This window comes from Sinohyriopsis cumingii, chromosome 19 (genome assembly GCF_028554795.1).
Source record: "Sinohyriopsis cumingii isolate HCF-2022 chromosome 19, ASM2855479v2, whole genome shotgun sequence".
NCBI lineage: Eukaryota > Metazoa > Mollusca > Bivalvia > Unionida > Unionidae > Sinohyriopsis > Sinohyriopsis cumingii.
In genome coordinates, this window is record NC_142979.1 from 24,928,610 (window position 1) to 24,941,225 (window position 12,616).

General features: G+C 38.3%; 1 protein-coding gene across 5 annotated transcripts in view; it reads left to right on the top strand.

Annotated features, from left to right (window-relative positions):
* Positions 1 to 12,616, top strand: part of LOC149775304 (P2X purinoceptor 4-like) — a 98,609-nt gene that overhangs the window by 72,522 nt on the left and 13,471 nt on the right. For 3 of the 5 annotated variants that reach the window (XR_016416568.1, XM_089944007.1, XM_089944004.1), the window contains exon 11: positions 2,928 to 3,027. The exons of the other annotated variants lie outside the window; for them this stretch is intronic. Coding sequence is in view for 2 of the 3 variants with exons in the window: in XM_089944007.1 (XP_089800133.1) it covers positions 2,928 to 3,002 (75 nt within the window). In the remaining variant the exon portion in view is untranslated. The remainder of the gene's footprint in view (positions 1 to 2,927; positions 3,028 to 12,616) is intronic. 5 annotated transcript variants of the gene reach the window in all.

A 12,616-nucleotide genomic window follows, 5' to 3' on the forward strand; every position in this document is an offset into this window, starting at 1 on the left:
TTTTCAGCACAAGAGAGGCTATACATGGCAGCCAGTATAGATGGTGGAGGAAGAACCCAGGAAGAACCATCAACCCATGAGAAGCTACTGGCAAGCTTTCTCACATACCCACATTGGCTGAGTCTGAGTATTGCCCACAGGCTGGAAGTAAAATAAGCTGAATATACAGTGTCCTATCACCACATTACAGTGCCTCGATTCAGAACAGTCCTTCATATAAAATGGATATGTTTAAGAAACCAGGGTCTATCAGGGCATACAGTGTTGTCGTATTATACAGCATGGTTCATAATATAACATTGATATGGTTGTTATTCAGGGGTCTAACAGGGCATAGATTGTTGTCTCATTATAAAGTGCCGCAATACAGCATGGTTCATAATATAACATTGATATGGTTGTTATTCAAGGGTCTATCAGGGCATAAATTGTTGTCTCATTATAAAGTGCCGCAATACAGCATAGACATGCCACAATACAGCATGGCCCATAATATAACATTGATATTGTTGTTATTCAAGGGTCTATCAGGGCATAGTGTTGTCTCGTTATAACATGCCACAATACAGCATGGCCCATAATATGAGTATGGTATTGAATCCAGGGTCTGTTCTGGAATTGAACAGCTATAGAGGCCCCCTTCATTTGAAAAAAATTGGGGACTTTTCAGAATATTGGTCGCCGAGTGGTCTACAGCGCTCACCGTTACGGATCACTGCCATCTCACCTCTGTCTGCGTCGGTTCGAGTCTTGGATTCGGCTAATGTGGTTATGTGAGAAAGCTTGCCAGTAGCTTCTCGTGGGTCGGTGGTTCTTTCCGAGGTTTTTCCGGGTTCTTCCTCCACCATTAATACTGGCCGCCATGTATAGCCTATCTTGTGCTGAAAAATGGCGTTAAACCCTACAACAACAACAACAACAACAGAATATTGGTCAGATTTTAAGGCAGGAAAAGGTTGTTTTTGAAAATATCGTGCAGTTTGTGCATAATGTGTAGGTTTAGTTTTTAAAAATTTGCATGCATATTTAGAATTTAGTGCAGATTCTGCTAATACACATCCTAGAATAGACCCTGGAATTGCATTTTGAGGAGGATATTCCAGAATAGACCGGGGGGGGGGGCATTCTAGAATATACCCCAGAATTACATTTAGGGGGATGGAATCCAAGAATAGACCAGGAATCACATGAGGGAGGGACATCCTGGAATAAGGTGGCACTCTACAGTTTTGTATTTTGCATAGGGTTAGAATTTTAAAGAAAAAGAATTTCCTGGGCTTTCCTCACTGGTTATACTGGCTATTTAAAACAGACCTTGTATATCTTAGGTATAATTCAGAGACCCTTCAATTCCCTTTATTTTGGTGTATGATTGATGGGTGTAATATGGGTTATAGAGTATACAGCTTGGCCTTACTCTAGATGTGCACCTTTCAAAAAAGTGCTAGCTCCACTTGGTCATGTTCAGTTTCTGAACTTCATAGGTAAATTATATTAAAAGGAGCCAATAACTTTTTTTTACATTTTATATATTTGGTAATTCATTCATTGCACTTTCAGAAGCTGGTAAATAACTTTTTTTTACATTTTATATATTTGGTAATTCATTCATTGCACTTTCAGAAGCTGGTATTGTCTGTTCTGGCAAAATTCATTTTCCCTATTTTAATAGCTGCTATGGATGGTGTACTTCAGACTAATTCAGGCTGATTTTTTAGCACAAGGGAGCAGTCATTTTAGTTAGCAGTGTGCTTAGATCATGTACAGTTTCCAAAAGTACAATATACAAAGATATATCATCCACATTACATTAATGTAGCATAGAGGTATGCCAACATTCTCTCCACTGTACATGTTTTAAATGCAAACAACTTCACCTACATACGTCACTCTCTCAAAAGTACATAATAACTGGTGAGCAAATACAAAACAAATACAAATACAAAACAAAATCACATGGTGGGGGGGCATCTTAGATTAGTCCCTTTGATCACCTTTTGTGAGGAGGGCAGCTTTAGTTTGAACACTGAACCTACCTCAGTATAAATCAAACTCCCTTATGATATGGTGCACTTTTATGGCTTCTCAGAACAGCATTGTAATTAGACACCACTGCAGTCTGATTAATCAGGCACTTTTATGGCTTCCCAGAACAGCATTGTAATTAGACACCACTGCAGTCTGATTAATCAGGCACTTTTATGGCTTCCCAGAATAGCATTGTAATTAGACCCCACTGCAGTCTGATTAATCAGGTAGTTTTATGGCTTCCCAGAACAGCATTATAATTAGACACCACTGCAGTCTGACTAAACAGGCACTTTTATGGCTTCCCAGAACAGCATTGTAATTAGACACCACTGCAGTCTGACTAATCAGGCACTTTTATGGCTTCCCAGAACAGCATTGTAATTAGACACCACTGCAGTCTGATTAATCCGGTAGTTTTATGGCTTCCCAGAACAGTATTGTAATTAGACACCACTGCAGTCTGACTAATCAGGCACTTTTATGGCTTCCCAGAACAGCATCATAATTAGACACCACTGCAGTCTGATTAATCAGGCAGTTCTATGGCTTCCCACAACAGCATCATAATTAGACCCCACTGTTTGAAAATCAGCCCCAAGACCTATACTGATACTGAAAGACAGACCGCTGTATCTAAGATTTTTTGTTGCGGAGCTGTAAGTAATATTGGTATACTAATATCTTTAACGTAAACCCATTTTGTTAGTTTGCTTATAATCATTTATGTATCAGCAAGAATTGTGTTTGTGCCTTGCCTTTCACAATGCTTCAGAAATGTATGTTAAATCTAAGTCCAGTGATTCTATACCAATGATAATTTCTTAATAGCTTCATAACTCAAAATGGGACTAAATTTCCAAAACTTTATGTCTAAATCCAACAATTGCATTTTTTAGGGAGATGACCTGACCCCAATAAATCAAACAGGTTTTAAGTCATATGATAGTACTCTTGGTAGAGGCGATCTTTAAATTGAATGGTTTCAGCAATGAATTCGTAAGTCATTTTCTTATGACCCTGCATTTCCAGTTATTCATTCATTCTGTAGGCTTTGTTAATCACAACAGATATGAAAAATTTGTGTCTAATTTATTACAGTTTCTCATTCTTAATTCAGATATGTTTGTTTTTATATAGAGCGGTACAAATAGATCTAATTTAATTAACGGATTTCTCAAGATAAATATTATCATGTTTATCGTGCACCAATCACTACTTTGCAGTGGAATAGAAAATTTTCAAATACTTGAGTGGCACCAAGATTTGTCTCTTTGTTATTCTTTCTCGCTTGTGAATTGCATTTGTCATTATTCATATTTCTGATGTTGAATCGTTTGATAAATTAAACATATCATAGGCTGAGTTTTGTGTCTCATTTTCTTAATTGAAACAAACCTTTAATTAAATGATGAAATGGATCAAGGTGTTGGGTAAGGAAATCATAATTTGTCATTTAATATGCTTGGTGAACAAATTCATCATCATGGACAATTTTTTAAACCAGTAAAAATGTAAGTCAGTGTGAGTCCTTGTCACAACACATTGATGAAGGCATTATATTGTGGAAATATTAACTTCATTTTTTAAATTGTTAAACACAAATATATATTTTCCAGGATTTAAAGCATAATTGAAATTTATGGAAAATAATTGGGCTTGGTTGGGCCTGCTGTGCTTAGCTTTAAACCTCCTGAATGCATTTTATATACTTGGATATGCAGCTTTTAGTCACTAAGATGTATGTTTGTCCCTTATAAAGCACCTTAGTATAACACAGTCTCTTATATAATTACAATGGCCTAGTTTGATTTCATTCATTTTGTCATAGTTACGAATCTGTTGTTTTAAAGCTCATAATATCTTTAATTATTTGGAGTTTTCATCCTTGTCTAACCATTGTCAAACCTGCATGAATCAGTGAAAAGAATGAATCACAGATATACGCATTAATTATTTGGAGTTATCATCCTTGTCTAACCATTGTCAAACCTGCATGAATCAGTGAAAAGAAAGAATCACAGATACAAACCTACACTTCAAGCCTAATGTTATCACAGAAATAAACCTACACTTCATACCTAATGTTATCACAGATATAAACCTACACTTCATACCTAATGTTATCACAAATATAAACTCACACTTCAAGCCTAATGTTATCACAGATATAAACCTAAACTTCATACCTAATGTTATCACATATAAACCTACACTTCATACCTAATGTTATCACAAATATAAACCTACACTTCATACCTAATATTATCACAGATATAAACCCACACTTCATACCTAATGTTATCACAGAAATAAACCTGCACTTCATACCTAATGTTATCACAGATATAAACCTACACTTCATACCTAATGTTATCACAGATATAAACCTACACTTCATACCTAATGTTATCACAGATATAAACCCACACTTCATACCTAATGTTATCACAGATATAAACCCACACTTCAAGCCTAATGTTATCACAGAAATAAACCTACACTTCAAGCCTAATGTTATCACAGAAATAAACCTACACTTCATACCTAATGTTATCACAAATATAAACCTACACTTCATACCTAATGTTATCACAGATATAAACCTTCACTTAAAGCCTAAAGTTATCACAAATATAAACCTGCACTTCAAGCCTAATGTTATCACAGATATAAACCTACACTTCAAGCCTAATGTTATCACAGATATAAACCTTCACTTCATACCTAATGTTATCACAGATATAAACCTACACTTCATACCTAATGTTATCACAGATATAAACCTACACTTCATACCTAATGTTATCACAGATATAAACTCACACTTCAAGCCTAATGTTATCACATATAAACCTACACTTCAACCCTAATGTTATCACATATATAAACCTACACTTCATACCTAATGTTATCACAGATATAAACCTTCAATTCATACCTAATATTATCACAGATATAAACCTACACTTCATGCCTAATGTTATCAGAGTTCTAAAACTCTCATCCATAATGTCCAGTATTAAAATCTCATTTTTGGGTCTACTCATCATAGACCAGGAGAGTTAATGCACTGGTCTGTTGTCTGTCATATGTCCCTTGGGTAGTTTGTTGTTACTACTCCTCCTGGACTACTTCAAGGATTGCCATGAAACTGTACACATACACATGCATCCCAAGGTCTAGTTGGTCCTAAATGGCACTGTTCAGACAGTGAATATGTCCGCCACAGAGATTGTATTGAAAATCTTGTTGTTGCTACGTCTCCTGAATGGATTGTTGTATCAACATGGGATATTTAACTCTTCTGGTAATAGGAAAGTTCATGAGATGGTCTGTTGTCCATCTGCCCATTGTCACAAGTTTGTTATTGCTACTCCTCATAAACTGCTTACAGGATTGCCATACAACTTTGCCACACACATTTATCCCATAATCTAATTAGTCCTCAACGAAATGGTGCTGCTTGGACATTGAGTATGGCAACCAATGAAGCTGACTTGAAAATCTTGTTACTGTTACTTTTCCTAATAGGATGATCATATCAGCGTAGGTGTTTTCATGAAAAGGTTGGTCCTAAATGGAAATGGTGCTGATATCATTTTCATTACAGCAACCACACTGTGGCATTGCTAGTATATTTGGATCCCTACACAAAGCTTACCGATGGGCCCCAGCAATGTTAATAACATTTTTTAGGGTCCAAAAGTATGATACGTTAAGAATATTAGCCTGCTACCTCGTGAATCTGACCCTACTAAAAATGATGAAAATCGTCTGATTCTAATAGACAAAGGGCACTAACTCTTGCTCATTACCTCTCCTTGACACTGCCAGGTGTTGCTAGTGTTTAGCTTGGCTACTGCACAGAGTACTCATCATGCAGTTCATTATTCAACAATCCAGCCATTTTTTTGGTTCCCTTAGGCCCATTCATCATTTCTTTTGAATTTGTTGTGTGGATACATTGATCTACTGCACGTTGTATGCATTATTTTACTGTTTCTGCCAATTCTTGAGTGATTTTATTTCCTTTCAGTATTTCGTCTTTTGAGACCCTCATCCCACCACGCTATCATTGACCTATACAAGTTCATTATGAGTTAGCATGATTTTGACTTTTTTCACTTATCCGTTCATGATGGAGATCTTATTAGTGTAAATATATATTGCTGCTTGATATTTATACTTAGTTTGTTAATAGTCTTGTGGTTTGATTATTAACTGAGCATTGTGCATAAGTTCATAACATGGCCATAGGCAGCCTACCCGTGATACTCTTGCGCTTTTGGGCTCACTTGACCTCGAGCCTTCCTTCAAAATGGGTGGGTGATCCAAGTCATTTTGGAGGGCTTCAATTTTCATTCGTATTCCCACCTCCTCCTCTTCCCTCTTCTTGGAAGTCTCGGCAGATTGGGAAAAGGATGCCTTTCTCCAACAGGAGGTATGGTCTCTCATCTCAAAACAGCCAGTGGGGATTGTGAAAGAGCCACAATGGCCAGGGTTTTATTCATGGCTGTTTCTAATTTGGAAAGCAAATGGCAAGTTGAGGCCCATCATCAACTTGAGTCACCTCAACTGATTCATTGCACCTCCAGATTGAAGATGGAGATGGTGAGTTCAATCCACCTCTCCGTAAGAAAGGATGAGTATGCCATCAGTCTTGACCTGACCAATGCATACTTTCATGTCCCTATCCACCCTGTCTCCAGCAAGTTTCTCCTTTTCGCAACATCATTTATCACTTCACTATTTGTCCCTTTGGCCTGACATCAGCCCCAGGGCTGTTACCCAGATTATCGATAGCATTGTCTCCCTGTTCAGTGTATTCTACAATGATGGCAGCATACCTAGACAACATCCTCCAGAAACACATGGTAAGTTCTATCCTACTCCAAGGCAGGAATGATCTTAGTGAACTGGGAAAAGTTAGACCGCCCTCCATCCCAGAACTTTGACCATCTGGGTGTGAATTTCTTAACCAGCTGGAATCTGGTGTGGGTTCCTTGTGTTTGTGTTACCAGAATCATTGAACTTGTTGAGTCTGTTTCTAACAAGACTTCAATTTCAGTGAGAGAGTTCTTGCAAGTCTGTCTATTCATTGCAGCAGTGGACCTGATCCCACTCAGCCATCTTTTTATGCACACCCTACAGATGACATTGTTGGCATAGTGGTGCCCATTTTCAAGTCACTTCTTATCGAGCAGTCATGAACACATATGACATTCGATCCTTCCTATGCCAGTGGAGCAACCCAGGTTAGCTGACCATGGGAATTCCACTGGAGAAGCCCCAAGCAGAAACAATGGTATGCACTGATGCCAGTGCATACGGATGGGGTGCCTACCTGTTGCCAGACTTCATTACAGTCAGTGGCATGTGGGAGCTGGGGGAATGGCCTCTGCACATCAAAATCCTCAAAATGAAGGCTGTCGTCAAAGCCTTTCGCTTCTGGGAAGATTGTCTCTTGGGAAAAACGGTTGTTGTTATATCCAACAACTCACTCCTGGTGTCCTATCTCCTCAAACAGGGTGGCACCAAATCGCCCAACCTGTGTGTCCTCGTTCAGAAGTTTCCATGTTGATGCAGCAGCAGCCATATCAACATACAAATCAGACACATTGCCGACAGACGGAACTTCTTGGCTGACACTCTATCCAGGAGAGGCCAAGTCCTTCACATGGAATGGTCTCTTAGTCAATCATTCTTTACTTGGATCTGTGCACTTTGGGGACGTTAGGTGACTGACCTTTTTGCAACAAGGTGGAATCACAGGTTACCCACCTTCATCTCTCCCATTCCAGACCCAGAAGCTTGGGCTGTGGATACATTGTCAATCAGTTGGGAGGGGTTGTGGGCCTTTGCCTATCCTCCCACAACCCTGACACTGAAAATAATCAAGAAGCTACAGGGTCAGAATAGCAAGATAATTCTGAAAGCCCCTTTTAGATGGTACAAGTCCTGAATCACCAATCTCCTTGATCTAGCGATCGATCTGCCCTTGAAGAGTCTGGCCAGCCCATTGCAGGTGTTCCATCTGTTCCTGTACTGTCTTCCTCGACCGCTCTGGTAGTCTAGTGGTTAGAGCATCCGTCTTGAATGGGGAGGTTGCAGGTTCGAACCCCGGCCGAGTCATACCAAAGACTTTAATAAATGGTACTAACAACTGCCTCGCTTGGCGCTCAGCATTAAGAGGTTAGTATTAGGACTGGCCGGCTTGGTGTTAGGATAATGTGACTGGGTGGGACATCATGCTATATGTCTGCGGCATGATGCCCCAGTGCAAGACATCACTATAAACTGTCACAATGCAGACATCATAGCGATATGACCGAATTTTTTTAAAGCTACATAAAAAATCCAAAAACACACACCATCTTCTGCACACTTGGCTTTTATCCATATAGCCTTGCAAGACAACAATTTAAACCTCTGATTGTGGAGAGAATCTTGAGAGCAGGAAAGCTCTCCACTCGGGGCTTACAAGTGAAAGTGGCGTATTTTGGTTGACTTTTTTCTCTGGCTCCTGAGAAGAAACAGTTGGCCCCAACCTCTATGAAAGGCTACTGCCCCAGGATATTGGATAAATTCTGGTATCTTGGCAGACATGATTTGGGGCATGATGTCAGCCTGTTGGATCTTTTATTCCTTTTGGTCTCAATTGAGCAAAATCTCAATGTTACCAAATGGAACCAATCTTGGGTTTTAACATGGCTTGATTTAAATCCATCCAAACCTCTAGCCCTCTCCTCACTAAAGTCAATATCATACAAGTCTTGTATCCTGAATGCTCTAGCTTCTGTTTGCATGGTAAGTGAGCTGCATTCCCTTTATGTCGACCAAAACTCTCATCAGTTCACATTGGAGTGTTCAGTGGTTCTCTTGGCTCAACCAGGCTTTGTAGCCCAAAATAGGTTACTGTCCATAAGTAACCAAAGAGTCATAACTCACTTGCTCTCTTCCATAGACAGGTAAAGAACAGCAGCCATGTAAGATCCTGTTTTTGTTCTCAAGCACTACTTGAAATGCACAGAGACAAGTCATGGCACTCACCAATGCATCTTCCTTCCGGTGAGCCAGAACACTAGACATCACCCATTAAGCCCATGCATGCTTCATTGCTGAAATGGGTTGTATGCTCAGTGTACTCTGACATCTCACCAGATCAGCTTCACAAAAATTACTGCCATTTCTGTAAGCCTCACATTCAAACACAAAGTTTTGATCTGGGATGTAACAGAAACTGTTGGCTGGCATGCAGAGTCAATGTTTTCGAGCCTTCATTTCCGAGATATAGCATCACAGAAACAAACCTTGATTCTGGTAGGTCTAATGGCGGCAGCACAGACAGCCACCAGACATGTCTAACTCAATCAATACAGCCTGTTAACTTTGCTGGATTTGCCAGTGAAATTTTGTAGGTAAGACGATTTCAGTCTTCATCTTCTTAACCATAGATAAGTGTAAGAGATCAAGTGACCCCAGGCTGTGTTGCTTATTTAAATAGGAGAATGGTTTATCATTCACATGGGGAATCCAGCTATTCTTCCCTTGAATGCCAGAGATACAGGTCAGATGCTCAGCATCCCCCTCCTATTATTTATTCTCCTAATGTAATTTGATTGGGGAACATATTAGAGGGAGAAAGCAAATTTGTAAGTAAATTGTTTCTCTGAAAATACTTATCTAATCACATTACTTAAAAACCCTCACAACCACCCTGTCATGTGAGCATCCTCATTAATATCTCACTCAGCTAAAAACTAGTGACACCTGGTGGTGCCAAGGGAAGGTAATGTGCAAGAGTTATTGCCCTTTGTATATTGGAAATAGACATGAAAAGATGATTTTTGTCTAAGTTGGGTTGAATGGGTTGGATTCATGGGGTAGCAGGCTAATATTCCTAGCATAACGTGATTAACTAAGTATTCTCAGAGAAACATAATTTACATTAAAATTTGCTTTCTTGGCTCATCCCAATAGATGGAAAAAGCAGAGTGATACCTAGTTGGTCCTAATAAAAATGGTGCCAATCATACATCCATTATAGATGCCATGATGGCCATCTTAAAAATCTTTGATGTCACTACTCCCCCTGAATTGATGGTCATATTGACATGGAGTTTTCACCAAAAGACTTCAAAATGATGTCTACTTGGCCCTGACATCTAGTATGGCCACCACAGTAGCCATCTTGAAAATCTAGTTATCACTACTTCTGAATGAAAGTTCATATCAGAAAAACTTAGGGTGTATAGTTGGTCATAAATGAATATGGTGCTGATTTAACTTACGGATACCAAAATGGCCATCATGAAAACCTTGTTATAGCTATTTCTAGATGGCAGGTTATATCATCATTGAGCTATCACCAAAAGACTTCTTAGGGGCAATTCATTTAGCACGTACTCAAAAATCTGGCAAAGCTTGACCCCTCCCCTCCTCCCTGTATACATGCATACTTTTTTACACACACACACAACTGCATACATACGCTTGACACACACACACGAACTCTATAGAATGGCCTATATTTAATCCACGCAGAAACGATCAAGGATTAATATTAACATGTTTAATAAAACATATAGTCCACCAACATTGAATGTCTGGCTGCATCAAAGAAATAAGCTGCGTAACTTTGAAAAGTTTGTCTAGTATCCCCTAAAATTCAAACACTGACTGAACATTCAATTGAACAGGTTACATATTAGACAAATTATTATCAAGGTTTCACCCACCACCCATTTCTTATGCATACATACATTATCAGTAGACATGTCCCCATACACAAGTGTATGCATTTATGTTAAATCCCCCTCCCCCCTCCATGCATACATATTAAATGGATGGCCCCTTATCAGGCCTTTTGGTCCTAAATAGAAATGGTGAGAATATAATATTCACAGGAGGCATATTTTAAAAATCTTATTTTTTCTCCTTCAAAATGGATAGTCCTATCAGATGGGGTTTCACCAGAATACTTATTATGGTATCTTGTTTGTACTAAATGAATTTGGTGCCAGTTTTACATATAATATGTGCGTCACAGCAACTAATATGAAAATCTTGATATTGTGGAAGAATATCAGATGGTTTCAGCACTCAGCATTAATAAGAATGAAATGGTCTTATCTTGAATTCCAGGAAATTCTTTTGTGCCAGTACAGCATTAGTTTCTTTGAGGGATTCTTGCTTTATAAATAAAACTGTATGCATGATGTTTTCTGCATATTCTCAGTAAAAGTAAAATACAAAGGAATGACAGTGTCATAAAGAATAAGGTATAAAAAAAGTAAGCACATTTGTTACCAGGGTTATTTGGGCCCTACATTAAGATATAGGAACCCTGTAGTGAATACCTTTTTTTACCATCTTTCCATCAGTCCATCCATTCATGCATATTCTTACCAGTATAGATTTACAATCCATATACATAATTAGTTGCCGTTTAGTAGTAAATTATCTATCACATGTACATGGTGGCTTTTATGGGTTTTGTCTTGGAAAGTCCATTTATTTTGTATTATGTCCCATGATAATTACCATAATATCTTCACATGGGATGTTGCCTCTAACCAGCAAAGCTCAAGAAGTATTCAGTTTATTCTGACACAGCTTGGCATCAACACCGCCTCTTAACATGCATGTGCCTTTTATAGGTTTAGCCTTTGTTTCAAAGAGTTATGGCCCCTTGATTGCCCATCCCTCTAATTGGTTTCTGCAATGAAACTTTAACAAAATTCGATGGAATTTTTCCAAAGTTGGCATAGGCTTCCAACTGATGACATAAGTAAGTTTAATTCCAGCATTCCACAGCATCATCTAAAGGAGTAATAACCCATGATTGTCAGTCCCACTTACTTTGGTTTTGCAGAATAGCGTTACTAATATTTGTTATATTTGAAACATACTTGGCTTGAAGTTTCTACTGATGAAATCTTGAATGATTTAATTTCAGATGTTACACAAAATCATTTTCAAGAGTTATGGGCCCTAATTGCCTTTCCTTCTGACTTTGCTTTCCTCAACATAAAATAAGTAATTTTGCATTACAGGCAAAGTTATTATGCACCTTTATATTGCTGAGACTTTGAATTAGTTGGATTTTCAGCACTCCATACCATTATTTGGAAATGTTATGGTCCTAGAATGCTGATCTTTTCTAAAGATTACTTTAACTACAAAAGTTCTTTTTAAAACCTTGAAAAATGTAGACAGTGGAACCGTTGGTGATGCACCCTTCTAGCTCTAATTGTTGATGGACTTTCACTCAACTTAATGATCACTTTGACATCCATGTGCATGTCTGTTCATACATCCATCTGTCCTCACCTAGATTAACCTCAGTGTTCAAGTTTTTTACTTTCCTTTTGTGTATATCTTTTCTGTCTAAAAAAAGGGCAGGGGTCTCTTGTATCAACAATATCTCTCACATTATTGATTATCAATATTGTACCTCATTATTTGATGGCATTTTGGGCAAACCACCTTTTTGTACCACACCATGAATGTGGTAAATATTATCCTTATGTGTCTCCGTCTTTCTATCTGTCCATTTTGTTCTCAGGAGCTGTGGTATGTCATT